Source organism: Diaphorina citri, unplaced genomic scaffold (genome assembly GCF_000475195.1).
Source record: "Diaphorina citri unplaced genomic scaffold, Diaci psyllid genome assembly version 1.1 scaffold994, whole genome shotgun sequence".
In the NCBI taxonomy this organism is placed as follows: Eukaryota; Metazoa; Arthropoda; class Insecta; order Hemiptera; family Psyllidae; genus Diaphorina; species Diaphorina citri.
The window spans coordinates 95,236-114,307 of NW_007378425.1; the positions used below are offsets into that span (position 1 = coordinate 95,236).

At 40.7% G+C, this 19,072-nt stretch overlaps 4 protein-coding genes across 4 annotated transcripts in view; 2 read left to right on the top strand and 2 right to left on the bottom strand.

Moving 5' to 3' along the window:
- The window catches only part of LOC103513604 (ATP-binding cassette sub-family G member 1), an 84,273-nt gene extending 83,922 nt beyond the window's left edge, over positions 1-351 (top strand). Inside the window, exon 10 of the mRNA XM_008478449.2 lies at positions 199-351. Coding sequence (XP_008476671.1) covers positions 199-351 — 153 coding nt within the window. The remainder of the gene's footprint in view (positions 1-198) is intronic.
- A 1,507-nt stretch (positions 352-1,858) lies between these two features.
- Positions 1,859-17,035, bottom strand: LOC103513605 (regulator of G-protein signaling rgs-5). The gene is made up of 8 exons (XM_026826756.1): positions 16,564-17,035; positions 15,810-15,992; positions 15,540-15,565; positions 15,069-15,200; positions 10,815-11,006; positions 9,735-9,865; positions 2,660-2,842; positions 1,859-2,144 (listed from the first exon to the last, which is right to left on the bottom strand). The coding sequence occupies exons 1-8, from the start codon at positions 16,730-16,732 to the stop codon at positions 1,874-1,876; spliced, it is 1,287 nt and encodes a 428-aa protein (XP_026682557.1). The 5' UTR covers positions 16,733-17,035; the 3' UTR covers positions 1,859-1,873.
- On the bottom strand, positions 4,705-8,038 carry LOC108252918 (testis-specific serine/threonine-protein kinase 6). The gene is made up of 3 exons (XM_026826753.1): positions 7,502-8,038; positions 6,397-6,600; positions 4,705-5,110 (listed from the first exon to the last, which is right to left on the bottom strand). Exons 1-3 carry the CDS (start codon positions 7,673-7,675, stop codon positions 4,775-4,777), a joined length of 714 nt encoding a protein of 237 aa, XP_026682554.1. The 5' UTR covers positions 7,676-8,038; the 3' UTR covers positions 4,705-4,774.
- A 436-nt stretch (positions 17,036-17,471) lies between the features above and the next one.
- Positions 17,472-18,414, top strand: LOC103513607 (the record flags this gene model as incomplete). Its single annotated transcript, XM_008478453.3, has 2 exons — positions 17,472-17,692; positions 18,167-18,414. Coding segments are annotated over exons 1-2 (324 nt in total), but the record flags the coding sequence as incomplete, so codon positions are not given.
- Between the last annotated feature and the right edge of the window lie 658 nt (positions 18,415-19,072).

Genomic DNA, 19,072 nt, shown 5'->3' on the forward strand with positions numbered 1-19,072 from the left:
GTAAACAGGAGGGCGTGAGTTCAATCCCAGCCGAGGTATGGAATTTTATCCTCAATATAATTTGAGAATTTGACCACAATAATAGTAGTAGCCTACTGCTGGAGTAAAGGGACTTTTCAGTCCTATGCCGCCAGCATAAATAAGCACTATTATTATTACTACTATTATTACAGCTCGTTTTGGTCTCCTATATTTCAGATATTCTTCTCTCTGATATTCCTGGTGCTGGTATATTTCATGTCCGGTTTACCTGTAGAGTGGGAGAGGTTCACTCTCTTCTGCACAGTGGGGATACTGGTTTGCTTCACGGCCGAGGGGATGGGTCTGTTCATTGGGTCGATATTCATATAAATAAGCACGATTACTATTACTACTATTACTACAGCTCGTTTTGGTCTCCTATACCTATTTCAGATATTCTTCTCTCTGATATTCCTGGTGCTGGTATATTTCATGTCCGGTCTGCCTGTCGAATGGGAGAGGTTCACTCTCTTCTGCACAGTGGGGATACTGGTTTGCTTCACGGCCGAGGGGATGGGTCTGTTCATTGGGTCGATATTCAACGTGACGGTAAGTAAACACCCGTCTAGATACCGATGATGCACAATGTTGCTTAGAATAGAATAGAATATACGTTTTATTTGCACATAAGATACATGAAAGTACATTGTTAAGATACATGAAAGTACAAAATGCTTAACTTTGGGTACCTGTTTAGAACGGGAACATTGAACGTTGCCTCTGGCTGAACCGATTCAGAAAAAGATCCGGAACAACCGACATTTATTCTCGGTACCTTCGTCTAGATACCGATGGCGCACAACGTTCCTTAACTTTAGGTATCTGTTTAGAACGGGAACATTGAACGTTGCCTCTGGCTGAACCGATTCAGAAAAAGATCCGGAACAACCGACATTTATTCTCGGTACCTACCTACGTGTGTAGATTCGTATAAGCTTAACCCATCCTTTAAGGGCTATTTATTTGCACGTAAGCCTCAGATTGGGATTTTTGTGTACGGCTATGGAGTTAAGCTGATCAGTGTGTAGCGCATTGCATAACTGGAAAAAAGATGGCTATTTATTTGCCCCTACACGTAAGCCTCAGATTGGGATTTTTGTGTACGGCTATGGAGTTAAGCTGATCCGTGTGTAGCGCATTGCATCTTTACAAGGGACTTTTAACCCATATATTTCTTCTCTCCACGCCATTTCTTCTTCCCCCTTGGTCTCTTTCATGGTGAGGCGCTTCATCACTTTGGATATGGTTGACTCTTGAAAAGGAGAACCAAAAAGGTATTAATATTTTACAGAACTTCTAATATAATGACTGCCGAAACCCTCCAAGAGATGGTTTGATATGTTGTTACTGGTGGTTGACTCTGGTGGAACACAACATGGAAGGAGAAGTTACAAGATAATAGAATAGAAATGAAACATGTATGGAAATTTTACAGGGGATTTTTAACAGGGAGGATAGCAGCCCGAAATTTCCCTTAGAAAAATGAAGTATATAAGTATGAAAAATGAAAGGTCAAAATGAAGTGTAAAAATATGGGTTCTCATATGAACTTCTCGAGAAATGGCCATTTTTATCCATAGAGTGCCAATTCCCGCGGTCGAACCAGATTTTTAATGTCATCACTAGATGAGCCATACGCCCTATTTTAATCCTAGGATTGGCCAGAATTCAAAAATTTAAAATATAAAGGAATTCTGGGATATACTGTGAACAAGGCTGCCAACTGGTCGATCGCGGATTGATTTCAAATCGATCGCGACCATCACACCCAGCAGTCTTTGAACTTGGCAATATCATCTTACACACACTTGTCTCTCATTAGGTAAGTTGATCACAAGACTGTATTGAAAATTCAAGTCGATCTTCCTCTGAATAGGTTGGGCACTAGGGCTGTAGAAAAACACTTACCTTTCTTGTTCGGTTCCGGACACACATCCGTTTCGAACCTCCCCAGCTCGTCTATCCGTCCGAAACTCAGCCCCCGCACATGACCGGCCCCTGCCGGCCGACTATTACCCGTACAACTAGCGCTCGCCATCAGACTAGCGGACTCTGTGGAAACTGAAGACACTGAGGAACAAGGCGACACTTTACGAGCACACCCGATGATATCCGAGAGAAATCTAAGGGAAACAGGCGAATAGAGTTCGTGTGCTTATTCCGGAGAGGTTTTTTCGTTACAGGTCTTAAAAATGGATACAATTTGGATTTGAAAGCAATTATGGATTTCCGGGTGAAAATTTTCCGTATTATGTACCTACCTTTACCTACCTATTTCCCAATGCAATTTGTGTATTTCCAGGTTTGTGTAACAGCGTGTAAAAGAGGGAACTGTAACTGCTAAGGTCTTATCGTTCCGAAATCGAAGAGAGAACGAAGACAGGACAGCAGAAAGCCATTCCGAGAACGAACATTATCCGTTCAGGATAAAATCCGCCCCGGGCGGGAATCGAACCCGCAGCCTAGCGCTTACAAGGTAGACGCGCTACCAACCAAACTAACTAGGGCGGCTAAAGCACCTTATTTCTAATAGATACAATTTGGATTTGAAAGCAATTCTGTATTTCCTAATGCAATTTGCATATAAAAGTAAATTGTGCTCAATTGAGAAATCGAAGCACTACTTTCACAAACTCACCTATCGAAATGTTGTGCCGAGACAAACAGCTCGAGTTGATGTCTTAGGAACGCTCGTACCACCGCCAAGGGAGCAGCAAAACAGTCCGGCCTAGGTCCTGCTTCGTCACAAATAGCTAGTTCGGTACGATAACGGACCTCATCCGTGAATCCTAGAGGACAGGTAGCTTGCAAAGACAGGTACCTGACCAAACAAACACAGAAATTGAATAAAACAGGACAAATTTATAGATAGTTTGGCAATTTAATGAGTTTCCTGAAACTCCCTATTTTGGGAGATCATGACTTTTTGTACTTTGGTCAACCTAAGGTATTATTGTCCCGAAAGAGAAGAGAGCAGGAAGACAGGATAGAATATAATCCTACTAAAAATAATAAAAACGATACCTAATATAAAATAAAAAACATCAAATTTATTTCTTGGAAAATATCTCAATTGAAACCTTTTATTTCTTTTTATTTCGAACGTTTTTTCATTGGTACAATCAAGACATACAAGTTTTCTGACAACTGCAAAAGCAAATATGAATATTATTCATTTCAAGGTCTTTGAAGATCAAGGTACAACATTTCAATGGAGGAGTTGCAAATGGGTAAAAATTATGAATAAATGGTCGATTCCTATGTAAAAAGTCGGGAAAAATCCAAATCTGAGGTCAAAACTCCGAAAAAATAACTGTAAACGATCGAAAATTCAATTTTTATTTTCCGTTCTAATGAAGATGTGTGACGTCAGACTTAACGCAGTTGCTATTTTCGTCCGCTAGGTAGCGCCAGTAGGTATGCAAAAGATCTAGTGAAAAAGCGGTGTAAAGTGAGTAAGGCTGGTGTTTTACGGTCGAGTGTACTGGCGGGCGGAAAACACTGCCTTTACATCTCAAGCCAATAAATTATACCGGTATTACCAATATACCAATTTATTATGACGGTTTCACCGACGTATTATACCAATTTTCCACCGGTTTGAACGGTGCTTTAGGTCTGTTGAACCTCCTCATTTATTTGGGAGGGAGGTGGTACCTATGAAACAACATAATATCAGAAGGAACATTTTAATTTGATTACATTGACCACTTCTCTATTTTTTTTTTTTTTTTTTTTTTTTAAGAGGTTTGACAGAGGGAACTGTAACTCTAGGGTCTTATCGTCCCGAAATCGGAGAGAGAAGGAAGACAGGATAGGAGAAAGCCAGCCGTTCCGAGAACGAACATTATCCCATCAGGATAAAATCCGCCCCGGGCGGGAATCGAACCCGCGGCCTAGCGCTTACAAGGCAGACGCACTACCAACTAAGCTAACTAGGCTGGCAAATTAAATAGGAAAAGGCTAGGCTAGGAACAGGGCAGTATGCAGGATTTTGTCAAGGGGGGAGGGGGTAGATGCTCCACATTTTCGGAGTCTGGCCTACAGTAAAGGAGAAAAATGAACCTCAAGGGGGCAGCCCTAAATACAGCCCTGATTTCTTATCGTATGTTGTCAAACTTAAACGTCACAGCAGAACTTAATATTCAAAATTACTAAATAAGGTAAGAGGTACGGGGTCGAGTCCGTCAAGGTGTGTTCAGGTTTACCAACCAAGTTTCTCGCCTGGTCATTGCATACTTTCTCCTTTGACCGGGAAGATAATCAAGGGTGACATACTGCGTAAGTTCCTAATCATGTATTGTGGGGCAGCTCTAAACACCCCCAAAAAAAAAATCAATTCTACTCACTCATTTTCCCAATGATAGGTGTAAAGGAAAATACAACTATTCAAAATACTTCATCCAATGTTGTCACGTTGTCACATTGTCACAATTCATCCAACGTTGTCACATCGTCACGATTCATCTAACGTTGTCACATCGTCACGATTCATCTAACGTTATCACTTATCATATTGTCACAATAGAACCAATAATGTAAATAATAACAGGACTCAACATTACTCGTATGTTATGATAATAGCTTTTCTGATACGTCATGGTGTTATGAATCTGGCAAAAAAAACTATATCTAGTAATTAGGAACGGAAATGGGGCTGTTAGTTACTAGTAATACATTTTCCCTGCATTAGAAACAATGTAAAACCAAAATGTTTTCAAAATAACTTTCCCTCCAAATCTAGGCGCATTACTCAAAAAATACAAACCATCTCCATAACTTTCGAATCATCAAACGGCATAATCCCGGTGAGCATAATGAACAGTATACACCCCATTGACCATATATCACCAAGTAGCGGATTATACGGGGTGCCTTCGATGATTTCCGGCGCCGCGTACGCTGCACTGCCACAGAACGTATTACTGGGTGGTGTTACGCCGGGATGGAAATAGCGGGAGAATCCGAAGTCGGTGAGCATCAGGAAGTCGGGCTTGGATAGGAGGATGTTCTCGCATTTGAGATCCCGATGAGCGATGTTCCAGGAGTGGAGGTAGGTGACGGCCGAGAGGAGTTGCTTGAACAGGACCTTGAGGAAGATGATGTTAATAGTGGTTATTCAAATAATAAATAAATAATTGCCGTTTCTTTGTTATTATATCACAACTTTGGTGCTCACTGCAGCATTGTAGGATTTTTCCAATTATCTCAATAATCCAGCTCCCTGCCATGTTTACCTGCCATGCTTGGTACCGGTCGCTATGCGCATTGATATTACATAGTTACTCATTTTCCTCACGAGGCTGAGTGGGCCCCGCAACAGCCAGTGACGAAATCAATCATTTGCATGATGCATTTTTTTTACCCCGCCGGGAATGAAACACGGGTCTCCCGCGTGTAAGGCGAACGCAGTGATCACTACGCCATGGGAGATGACTAATGAATAATGAAAAGAGTAGACCTCTTAAATGGTCCACAGATTCCAGATTAACTATCAGACCTAAGCCTTGGGATCCCATACCAGAGTTCCCGCTTCCATTCCAGGAAACCCGGAGCAAACAAGAAGTTATAATAATAGACTCTTGAGTGGAAGGCAACCACTAGGCGAGGAAAACGCCTTAGGCGTTCTCTACCACCTAACCCTTAGAGCTCCATTATTATGTGGTCAAATTCTCAAATAATTGAGGATAAAATCCCATACCTCGGCTAGAATCAAACCCACGCCCTCCTGATTACCAGGCGAGCGTCTTGATGACCACTACGCCACCGAGGCAGGTTAAATCTTATATTAAAAAATAATTAATAAAATCAGGACCTACCTTCCCCTTGTCCTCACTATAGTGTCCGTTGTCCCGAATATGATCCAGCAGGTCCCCGAACGAGCAGTAGTTCATGAATCAAATAATAAATAAATAATGGCCGTTTCTTTGTTATTATATCACAACTTTGGTTCTCACTGCAGCATTGTAGGATTTTTCCAAATATCTCAATAATCCAGCTCCCTGCCATGTTTACCTGCCATGCTTGGTACTGGTCGCTATGCGCATTAATATTACATAGTTACTCATTTTCCTCACGAGGCTGAGTGGGCCCCGCAACAGCCAGTCACGAAATAAATCATTTGCATGATGCATTTTTTTTTTTACCCCGCCGGGAATGAAACACGGGTCTCCCGCGTGTAAGGCGAACGCAGTGACCACTACGCCATGGGACATGACTAATGAATAATGAAAAGAGTAAACCCCTTAAATGGTCCACAGATTCCAGATTTACTATCAGACCTAAGCCTTAGGATTCCATACCAGAGTTCCCGCTTCCATTCCAGGAAACCCGGAGCAAACAAGAAGTTAAATAATTAATAAAAACAGGACCTACCTTCCCCTTGTCCTCACTATAGTGTCCGTTGTCCCGAATATGATCCAGCAGGTCCCCGAACGAGCAGTAGTTCATGAATACAAACACACGGGACCCGAGACCGAACATATTCAGCACGCGAACTATATGGGGGTGCTTGATCCGTTTCAATATGTCCAACTCACGGGGCAGAAACTTGTTGATGAACTTTGATGAGGCTTTGTCCTTAATGTAGGAATATATCGTGGGAATTTAATATTAATATATTGAAATGGAAATTACGGCAAATCTATAGGTCCGATTGAAAAACTGCCGGGAGTGAAAATGTAGCCCGTTTAGTTTAGATTTTAATGAAAAAAAAAGATCATCCACTTCGGATAAATATTTTCGGAGATATCGGCATTTTCCCAAAGGCCTGCAAAGCTACCTTCAAGTAGCTGTATCTGAGGAAGCACAAGGATGATCCCCGGGGATGAACTATATGGGGGTGCTTGATCCGTTTCAGTATGTCCAACTCACGAGGCAGAAACTTGTTGATGAACTTAGATGAGGCTTTGTCCTTAATGTAGGAATATATCGTGGGAATTTAATATTAATATATTGAAATGTCTGATTTTGATATATCGATATATCGTTAAAACATATTCAGCACGCGAACTATATGGGGGTGCTTGATCCGTTTCAGTATGTCCAACTCACGGGGTAGGAACATGTTGATGAATCTTTATCCTTAATGTAGGAATGAATATTTTTTAAAATATCGATAAATTGATGTCCGATTTCGATGTATCGTTAAAAATGTTAAAATATATCGATATATCGAAATTTACCACTTCTTAAAGCATTGAAAAACTGCCGGGAGTGAAAATGTAGCCCGTTTACTTTAGATTTTAATGAAAAAAAAAAGATCATCCACTTCGGATAAATATTTTCGGAGATATCGGCATTTTCCCAAAGGCCTACAAAGCTATCTTCAAGTAGCTGTATCTGAGGAAGCACAAGGTCACAAGGATGATCCCCGGGGACTTTTAGGAGAAAATATGTCTCAACGTGTTCTATCACCTGGAAAAAATTCAGCTTTTCTCTAAAAATTTCCAACACAAACCTTATTTTTCCTGGGCTATACCTTATTGATGATCTTGCACGCGACCAGCTGGTTGTTGGCTTTCAGGTTGTAGGCTAGGCGTACGCTACTGTAGGACCCGGTCCCGATGGACTTGCCCAGCTTGTAGCCGGCCGATTGAATGACCTGGCCGACATTTGAGCCCATGTCGCTACTCGACGGACGGTCGCCACTCATTTTGAGGATTTCAATGGGTTAACGGTTTTGGATGTGTTACAGTTTTCAGATGGTTTCGATAGGTTAAAGTTGAACTCTTCAAAAAGTTTGGACATCCACTGGTTAAATTCTTCAAAGGGTTAAAGTATTCTTTGGATTTAAGGCATAAAATATTTTGATCAACGAGTTTAGACTTTAGAGAATGTTTAACGCTTTCAGTTATTGGTTATTCAAGTGATTAACTGAATGATTCACTTCACTTTAGAAAATGTTCACTTGATTTAAATCTTCAATCGGTTGAACAATTTTAAGTCACTCACACCAGCAAAAAAACAAATCACTGTTATTTCACCATGTTATCGAGTTGATGGAACGACCTTATTTGAAAATTCACTTTTGGATTCAGAGTTTAGACTTTAGAGAATGTTTAATGCTTTCAGTTATTGGGTATTCAAGTGATTAACTGAATGATTCACTTCACCTTAGAAAATTTTCACTTGATTTAAATCTTCAATCGGTTCAACAATTTTAAGTCACCCACACCAGCAAAAAAACAAATCACTGTTATTTCACCATGTTATCGAGTTGATGGAACGACCTTATTTGAAAATTCACTTTTGGATTCAGGTTAGAGTCATGAGCAAAATCAATCAAATCAAAATCACCAGTAAAAAAAAGTCACTGCCGTTTTTCAGGAGATGATTGAATGGAAATGAAATTTTGTTGTAAGAAAAAAAACCACTCGAAAGATTACGTTTTTGACGCCAATTCAAAATAGCTAAGCAAGCGAAACTTGTGGATAAAATTTGAATGGACCGTACGTACTAAAACAGGAGATGATTGAATGGAAATGAAATTTTGTTGTAAGAAAAAAAAACCAGTCGAAAGATTACGTTTTTGACGCAATTCAAAATCAGGAGATGATTGAATGGAAATGAAATTTTGTTGTAAGAAAAAAAAACCAGTCGAAAGATTACGTTTTTGACGCCAATTCAAAATAGCTAAGCAAGCGAAACTTGTGGATAAAATTTGAATGGACCGTACGTACTAAAAGTGTCGCTACTCGACGGACGGTCGCCACTCATTTTGAGGATTCCAATGGGTTAACGGTTTTGGATGTGTTACAGTTTTCAGATGGTTTCGATAGGTTAAAGTTGAACTCTTCAAAAAGTTTGGACATCCACTGGTTAAATTCTTCAAAGGGTTAAAGTATTCTTTGGATTTAAGGCATAAAATATTTTGATCAACGAGTTTAGACTTTAGAGAATGTTTAACGCTTTCAGTTATTGGTTATTCAAGTGATTAACTGAATGATTCACTTCACTTTAGAAAATGTTCACTTGATTTAAATCTTCAATCGGTTGAACAATTTTAAGTCACTCACACCAGCAAAAAAACAAATCACTGTTATTTCACCATGTTATCGAGTTGATGGAACGACCTTATTTGAAAATTCACTTTTGGATTCAGGTTAGAGTCATGAGCAAAATCAATCAAATCAAAATCACCAGTAAAAAAAAGTCACTGCCGTTTTTCAGGAGATGATTGAATGGAAATGAAATTTTGTTGTAAGAAAAAAAACCACTCGAAAGATTACGTTTTTGACGCCAATTCAAAATAGCTAAGCAAGCGAAACTTGTGGATAAAATTTGAATGGACCGTACGTACTAAAATGGAATAATTTAAATATGTAATTAACACCAAAATGGAAGAGGAGAGAGGAAACATTGATTTGGTGGTGTATTGTAGCCACTGCAGAATTGAGTTTAGTAAATCAGTAGCAGTAATCATTTTGTAGTTTTTCCTCTACAACTACCTGAAAATGGCTATTTCTCTGTGGCGTACAATAAAAGATTTATAAGCGCTGTCTAACTGTCTTTCTGGTGTTCTTGTGTGATCAACACATAAACTCATCCTTTTTTAAAAACAAAAAATCATTAAAATTTCTCCTTACGATAGAGACCCTCCCTAGGATGTAAATAAATTAGTTAAGAACAAACAAATTTGGCGCGAAAAAAAAAAAATATCGGTCCCCAGGGGATCGATCCCAGGACCTTCTGAAGCGTAGGTAGGTACTTACTTATCGTAAATGATTATGGCATCGTTCTGAGATTCTTCCTGGGTGTTTGAGGCGTCCAATAGGAGTCGCTCGAAATTGGTAACAGCCAGCCAGAACTCTAACACGGTGTGACAGTGTTCCTCCTCCAAATACTGAAACCAAACCAAAAAACAAATGATGATTAAGAAATTAGCTTGGCCGAATAAAATTATTGTTGTACTTCTGATCTAATTAGTTACTCTATTATCATAATCATAAACACATCTTCAGAGTTAGACTGATAGTAGTATATCACTGTCCTATAAGCTCAAGGCTTGTGTAGGACATTGATAGAAAAAACACAACACGTACTCTTCGTTCATTTGACAGAACCGAAATAGAAAACGAGCAAAAAAAAGATTACCTATGAGAAATGTTTATCTGTCGATTTTTTCCGGGTAAAAATTATTGATCTCACACATGGGTACACGAGTATCACTCTTGCACATAGGTATCGCCCAAAAGAGATTTTAATTTTGCTCAAAGTGCGGATCAAACAAACGGACAAAGAAGCAAACTAAATGCAAAATTGTCAACACTTGGAACTGATTTCAAAAAATGTACCTACCTATCTACTAGCGAAAAATAATAAACGACTTGACGACGCCCGACATCACACAAAATCAAAGCAAAACTAAAAATTTAGCTAAAAACTGCAACGAAAATCTCAAGTACTAGATACTACAGGTATTCTGTAAGTAAAATACCATCACATGTAAGTACATATAATTATAGCAGGCTATAACACTATAGCAGTCTGTATAGGAAAAGTGACAAGTACTGTACTGGGAGTTTGTTTTGATAACAAAACTACAAACAGAAGGTTGCACTCTTATCTTGAAATCCCACGATGCACATTGTTACATTGTATGACTGCCACAAACTCTATGTGGGAAAAAGGTAGGGAGGGAGAGAGAGGAGGAGGAGAGAGAGAAAAGAAAGAGATAGAGAGAGACGGTGTGTGTGTGTGTGTGTGTGTGTGTGTGTGAGAGAGAGAAGGGAAGGAGAGAGGGAGGGAGGGAGAGAGGGAGAAAGAGGAGAGGGAGAAATTTCCGGCGCCGCGTACGCTGCACTGCCACAGAACGTATTACTGGGTGGTGTCACGCCGGGATGGAAATAGCGGGAGAATCCGAAGTCGGTGAGCATCAGGAAGTCGGGCTTGGATAGGAGGATGTTCTCGCATTTGAGATCCCGATGAGCGATGTTCCAGGAGTGGAGGTAGGTGACGGCCGAGAGGAGTTGCTTGAACAGGACCTTGAGGAAGATGATGTTAATAGTGGTTATTCAAATTCAAATAATAGAGAGGGAGAGAGGGAGAGAGAGAGGAGGGAGAGAAGGAGAGAGAGGAGAGGGAAAGAGAGGAGAGAGGGAGAGAGAGAGGAGAGGGAGGGAGAGAAGGAGAGAGAGGAGAGGGAAAGAGAGGAGAGAGGGAGAGAGGAGAGAGAGAGGAGAGAGGAGAGAGGGAGAGAGAGAGGAGAGAGAGAGAAGGAGAGAGGAGAGGGAGAGAGAGGGAGAGAGAGAGGAGAGAGAGAGGGAGAGAGAGAGAAAGGATGAGACATTTTGAAAGGGAAAGAAAGCAAGATCAAAGCTATTTTCAAATAGCTAGGTACTTAAAACCTGCCTCGGTGGTGTAGTGGTCAAGGCGCTCGCCTGGTAAACAGGAGGGCGTGGGTTCAATCCCAGCCGAGGTATGGAATACCTACCTCGGTGGTGTAGTGGTCAAGGCGCTCGCCTGGTAAACAGGAGGGCGTGGGTTCAATCCCAGCCGAGGTATGGAATACCTACCTCGGTGGTGTAGTGGTCAAGGCGCTACCTACCTCGGTGGTGTAGTGGTCAAGGCGCTACCTACCTCGGTGGTGTAGTGGTCAAGGCGCTACCTACCTCGGTGGCATAGCTTGTCAGTCTAGTCAGCTTGGAGGGCAGAGCGACTGACTTGTAAGCGCTAGGTCCCGGGTTCGATTCCCACCCGGGAATCTTTATCCTAAACAAAAAAAGGTTCGTTTTCGGGACGGCTGGATTTCTTCTATCGTGTCTTCCTTCTCTCCTCACTTTCGGGACTAACTCCCTTGTTACAGTTCCTTCTCTCCTCACTTTCGGGACTAACTCCCTTGTATAGGAAGGAACGGCTGGATTTCTTCTATCGTGTCTTCCTTTTCTCCTCACTTTCGGGACTAACTCCCTTGTTACAGTTCCTTCTATCGCAGCCATTTTTACTTTCCTTATCCTATAGGAAGGAAAGTAGGTAATGTAATCGGATCAAATTTTCGATGGTCAGATTTTAGTGCCAAAACACGTTTTGAGGAGAGAGAGAGAAGGGAAGGAGAGAGGGAGGGAGGGAGAGAGGGAGAAAGAGGAGAGGGAGAGAGGGAGAGAGAGAGAGGAGGGAGAGAAGGAGAGAGAGGAGAGGGAAAGAGAGGAGAGAGGGAGAGAGGAGAGAGGGAGAGGAGAGGGAGAGGAGAAGGAGAGAGGAGAGGGAGAGAGAGGGAGAGAGGGAGAGAGAGAGGAGAGAGAGAGGGAGAGAGAGAGAAAGGATGAGACATTTTGAAAGGGAAAGAAAGCAAGATCAAAGCTATTTTCAAATAGCTAGGTACTTAAAACCTGCCTCGGTGGTGTAGTGGTCAAGGCGCTCGCCTGGTAAACAGGAGGGCGTGGGTTCAATCCCAGCCGAGGTATGGAATACCTACCTCGGTGGTGTAGTGGTCAAGGCGCTACCTACCTCGGTGGTGTAGTGGTCAAGGCGCTACCTACCTCGGTGGTGTAGTGGTCAAGGCGCTACCTACCTCGGTGGTGTAGTGGTCAAGGCGCTACCTACCTCGGTGGTGTAGTGGTCAAGGCGCTACCTACCTCGGTGGTGTAGTGGTCAAGGCGCTACCTACCTCGGTGGTGTAGTGGTCAAGGCGCTACCTACCTCGGTGGTGTAGTGGTCAAGGCGCTACCTACCTCGGTGGTGTAGTGGTCAAGGCGCTACCTACCTCGGTGGTGTAGTGGTCAAGGCGCTACCTACCTCGGTGGTGTAGTGGTCAAGGCGCTCTCCCTTGTTACAGTTTCTTCTCTCCTCACTTTCGGGACTAACTCCCTTGTTACAGTTTCTTCTCTCCTCACTTTCGGGACTAACTCCCTTGTTACAGTTTCTTCTCTCCTCACTTTCGGGACTAACTCCCTTGTTACAGTTCCTTCTCTCCTCACTTTCGGGACTAACTCCCTTGTTACAGTTTCTTCTCTCCTCACTTTCGGGACTAACTCCCTTGTTACAGTTTCTTCTCTCCTCACTTTCGGGACTAACTCCCTTGTTACAGTTTCTTCTCTCCTCACTTTCGGGACTAACTCCCTTGTTACAGTTTCTTCTCTCCTCACTTTCGGGACTAACTCCCTTGTTACAGTTTCTTCTCTCCTCACTTTCGGGACTAACTCCCTTGTTACAGTTTCTTCTCTCCTCACTTTCGGGACTAACTCCCTTGTTACAGTTTCTTCTCTCCTCACTTTCGGGACTAACTCCCTTGTTACAGTTTCTTCTCTCCTCACTTTCGGGACTAACTCCCTTGTTACAGTTTCTTCTCTCCTCACTTTCGGGACTAACTCCCTTGTTACAGTTCCTTCTCTCCTCACTTTCGGGACTAACTCCCTTGTTACAGTTTCTTCTCTCCTCACTTTCGGGACTAACTCCCTTGTTACAGTTTCTTCTCTCCTCACTTTCGGGACTAACTCCCTTGTTACAGTTTCTTCTCTCCTCACTTTCGGGACTAACTCCCTTGTTACAGTTTCTTCTCTCCTCACTTTCGGGACTAACTCCCTTGTTACAGTTTCTTCTCTCCTCACTTTCGGGACTAACTCCCTTGTTACAGTTTCTTCTCTCCTCACTTTCGGGACTAACTCCCTTGTTACAGTTTCTTCTCTCCTCACTTTCGGGACTAACTCCCTTGTTACAGTTTCTTCTCTCCTCACTTTCGGGACTAACTCCCTTGTTACAGTTTCTTCTCTCCTCACTTTCGGGACTAACTCCCTTGTTACAGTTCCTTCTCTCCTCACTTTCGGGACTAACTCCCTTGTTACAGTTTCTTCTCTCCTCACTTTCGGGACTAACTCCCTTGTTACAGTTTCTTCTCTCCTCACTTTCGGGACTAACTCCCTTGTTACAGTTTCTTCTCTCCTCACTTTCGGGACTAACTCCCTTGTTACAGTTTCTTCTCTCCTCACTTTCGGGACTAACTCCCTTGTTACAGTTTCTTCTCTCCTCACTTTCGGGACTAACTCCCTTGTTACAGTTTCTTCTCTCCTCACTTTCGGGACTAACTCCCTTGTTACAGTTTCTTCTCTCCTCACTTTCGGGACTAACTCCCTTGTTACAGTTTCTTCTCTCCTCACTTTCGGGACTAACTCCCTTGTTACAGTTTTTTCTCTCCTCACTTTCGGGACTAACTCCCTTGTTACAGTTCCTTCTCTCCTCACTTTCGGGACTAACTTCCTTGTTACAGTTCCTTCTCTCCTCACTTTCGGGACTAACTTCCTTCTTCCTTGTTACAGTTCCTTCTATCGCAGCCATTTTTTTCCATAGCTGTGTAAGATTCCGATTCCACGCAACACCTAACATTCCACTGAAATCTTTATCTTTTCCCATTGAACACAGAACACTCATGATACTATTCATCCGTGAGAACATGCTTTGAATTTAAATTAGTTTTTACTGAATGTTGTAGTATGTAAGTAAATAGGTATTTTAGTTACCTATACTGCCTACAATGAGTTTCACTGTATATTGTAGACTAATATAGGTGGGAAGTAGGGAGGTACCTGTATTACCCAGGTACCTACAACCAGAACAAATTTTCACTTCTACAGATAGGCATGTACAAACATAATATGTATGTATGTATGTTGCAAATGTCGGGATCTTTGACCATTAGGCCATTTTTCCTCTCGCATCCCAATATTTCCCTACAATGTCATTGCTGGCTTCCAAGGCAGGACAGAAGTTTAGGTGTGAGGAGTTCATAGGGGCATTCAAGGAACATAAAGGACAGATAGGAGAGTCAGATAGGATATACTATGTTGTAATTATGTTTCCATCGAGTATTATTAATGTTATTATAAATATTTTACGAGACTTCAGTCTGGCTGGGGGACTTTAACCAGGGAGTAGAACAGCTTAGTCTGGCTGGGAAACTTTAAAAAGGGAGGATACCAGCCTGAAATTCCCCTTGTTAACGAAATAGCAAAGGTTGAGTGCGAAGGGCATCGATAAATTTTTATAGCCAAAATCAAATGTCATCCCAAAGCAATCATTCCAGGGCTGATTGAGAGACTGAAAGCTCCACTTACCTGAGCTTCCAAATTCTTCACCGTGGTGGCAGCAGCATCGTTTGTAGATCGTGCGTTGCTAGCTTCTTGTTTAAATCGGCTATATGTCACATCCACCTCTAACTGTTCTATCTTGTTCTGCAACTGTCGTACCTGTACGTTAATGACAAGTTTTTAATTAGTGATGTGGGAAATCCAATTATCAAAATAAATGATTGGTCCAAAGGTCGTTCCCCAATTAATTCGAATCGATAAATTCTATGACTTAACTTGGACTTGAACGGATGGAACTACCTACCTCCAGATCCGAAAACCACTGCGTTAATTACACACATTAGACATTACTGAGGTTTGTAATGGTCTCGAAAGTGTACGACCTATGATTTATTTATATTTTAAACCGATCTAAATCCGAGAACCGAGAAGGATAGACGTACATAGGGGGTACCGAGAAGTATATAGGGGGTAATAGAAAGTAAAAATCAGGCTTACCTGCGCGTCATGCATGCGCCGTAGCTCTGTCATGCGCGTTTCATGAAAAAAAAAAAAAAAAAAAAAAAAATCATGCTCTTTGCTCTCCACTCAACTCTGTTTTGGCCTACATGAGCCATGGACCACTTTCGCATTCTGTGATAAGTTGATAACTGGTACCACTTTGTAAACCAGATCCTTTTTTAAAAACAATCAGACAAAAAGGAAAAATTACATTTTTTTTTTAACCAAGGAAAATCATACCCCCTTGTTAACCAGGAGAAAACTCACCCCTATTTTCAGATTCATTGGTATCACAGGTAGTCATTATTGATTCTATCGACCTCAACAGTTTGTATACATTGTAGAAGCCTTTGATTTGAACAAACTGACTGAAATATTTTACTGCCAGATCATTTTTCAGGGCTTGTTTCAGATCTAACTGAAAATGAGACTGTTCCAAACAGTATCCATCTGAAAAAGAAATTGTTCGTACTGCTTAATCCGAGAGGTAAACTTAAACTGAGTTTAAACTAGCTTTATGGATCCGGCCATAAGAGATAAATAAGAATTCCAATGATCTTTCTAGCTAAATCCCCTTTAGGGGTGAGCTATTATTATTTTTTTTTCTCTCTCTCTCTAACCTGTTAAGCCCAAAGTGTACTTATTTCAAACGGTACTTGTGCAGAAGTCACGTCCGTGGAGGAACCAAAGGAACTGGCACAAATGAGCAGTGACCAGTGTTATTATAGGGTTAGGATAAATGCAAGAAGGAGTTTTCACAATTAGAGCAGTGATTTGTGTTATTATAGGGTTAGGTTGAATACAAAAAGGAGCTTTTCTTTTCCACGGATGTGACTTCTGCATAATTACCATTTCAAACAAGACTACTGAATCAGAGGTTTATGTGGGTGTACAAGTACCAAGCTACTGTTAATAAGTAAGTCCCTGTGCATTTTGCAGACTCTAGTGTTCAGAGAGTGAAAGAGAAATGTCTGCTTCATATGGAGCTACAAAGGTAGGTATTATTGGTTTAGGAGCTTACGTTTTTCTTTGAAAACAAAATTACTCAGAGGTCCAGTCCTGATGGATTCCTCGGTGAACTGTTGAAAGTTATCCGTGGAGACAGATCCATTTCTTGATATTGAGTTTGTAGTTGTGACCTTTGGATGTATTTTGGTTTGGATCTGTTTTTTGAGATAAGAAATCATCATTCATTTTGCAGTGTTATTGTCGGAGAGATGTTGGGCCTATGTAGGTTCTAGAAAGGGGAATTCACATGCTGATTTCATTGGTGAACTTCAAAAAGACAGGAAAGTTTCATGATTACTGATTAGAAAGTGGGCTGAAAAAGGTAGGTACTAGATAAGGTTGAACTTGGGTTGAAGAAATGAACTGTAAATTATATCAATGGGATGATTTATTCTGTACAAGAAGTTTGAATCGGAAAAGGATTTTATCAGAAGATCAAGATATTACTTATCACTCGGAAAAAATGTCATATTAATTTATCAAATCAAAGATGAATGATGAATGAAACACTTTTGGAACTTTTGCATTTTTGACATTTTTGTCGTGTTGCATTGTTGCCAAATGTACAATTTTAATGCGCCGTGTTTTTTGGTTTGATTATGCATTCCTGCGTACCTACATTATACAGGATGATTCACAAAATTTGACAATCTGGTTTTTTGACTCGAAAATTGTGGCTGTTTTGAGCCAGGATGAATTTTACATTTTTATATTAAAAGTAAGCTATTTTTCTCCTCTAGCCATTTTATTGACGTACCTGTATTTTTTCTTTGTTACTAAATTTGTTTTTTAAAAAATCTAATGAAGCATTAAGGCACTTGTAAACGCGTCTTACGCACCTCATTTTGGACTGCCCATCGGGAGTTCATTTGGCAACAGCGTGAAAGAAAATTGTAAACAAAAAAACACCAAGGTGTTTGAAATTTCTAAATTTCTTTTATCATTTTCCATTTTTTCTTGGGTTTTCCTTTCAAATGATTCATCTCAGTGTATTTTACATGTTTTCTGCTGCATAAAAGTGGCTGTAGCATGATATGTAGTAAAAACTGAACTCATAAAACCAGCTATGAATAAGGGAAGTGTGATTTTCTTCTATGTAATCATTTGCTCAATAGTGAAACAGGGCTACTTGTACACTGAATGTAAGTCCATCTGTCTATTTACTTTAGTTTTAACCTTATCTGCAATAAGAGTAGTCTTCATACATCCATTATCTATTTCTCTCTTCAATAAGTAAATAAGCATGTTTGTCAACTAGATGTCTCATTCTGAATGACCTCAGAGGTTTGGTACACAAAGAAATGGGTACAACCCATCTGGTTCTATTTATGGCTGAAACCACAATCTTGATTTAAAACTAAGAAACCTGATTGTTTCATACTGAACTTTGTAACTAATCATATTGCCTAATCAAATGATTGAATGCTACAATTTAAGTTTATTCCAAATGTATGATGATTATTTCTCAAGTCAATAGACCCGTTGTCTTGATTTACTCATGAGTAATTCAAAAAATTATTAGGTCTTTTCTCACACTGAAAATCTAAATATGAACCATATTATACTTACTTACTTACTTAATTACTGAACCACTTCCTTTCATTTATCTCTTCCAGTTTTGTTGGAGAATGACAATGTGTGTTCTATACTCTTTGATAAACGGAATCTCAACTTGGGGTATGAAAATAAATCTGGCATCATCATTCGAGAAAACTTTCTAAAAGGGCTATCAGGGAAACATGCCTGGGACTGTTTGTTCACCGTACGAGGAGGCAGTGCAGGTGTGATTGCTGTCATACAGAAAATGAAATTTAGAACCAACCGGACTGAAGGACACAATGCTTCTTGCATTGACTTTGTACAGGTAAAGAAAATAAAAATACTGTCAATCCATAACTCATCATGTTCATTCAGTTCAACTAGCCAATACGGTTAGCCCAGTGGTAACGCGCTTGCTTGCCATGCAGAAGGTCCTGGCTTCGAGTCCCATCATCAACAAAAAATTGCACTCATTTCATTCAATCGCATCGCCCATCTGATGAGAGACATACTACAGGATGGGCATGCTACGACACTGGTTACATGAGTCTAATGAAGCAGTTGTGTAATTGCTACAAAATAATAACGGCGGTGAAACACTCATATTGAAAAAAAAATGCGTTATTTAATTATAATTTCTCTCTCGAAGTTAAACAGTTAAATTCAATTTGTCTTCTCTCTTCTATAAAGATAATCAAGGGTGACATACTGCGTAAGTTCCTAATCATGTATTGTGGGGCAGCTCTAAACACCCCCAAAAAAAAATCAATTCTACTCACTCATTTTCCCAATGATAGGTGTAAAGGAAAATACTTCTTCTTCTTCTTCTTCTTTACCTTTTCCCACTCAAGTGGGGTCAGCATTTTTAGTCAACAATTTCCAGGAACCTCGGTTGTGAACTTCATTACCCCTTAACCCCTTCTCACTCAAATCTTTATTTATACAGTGTTCCCATCTTTTCTTTGGTCTTCCTCTTGCTCTGC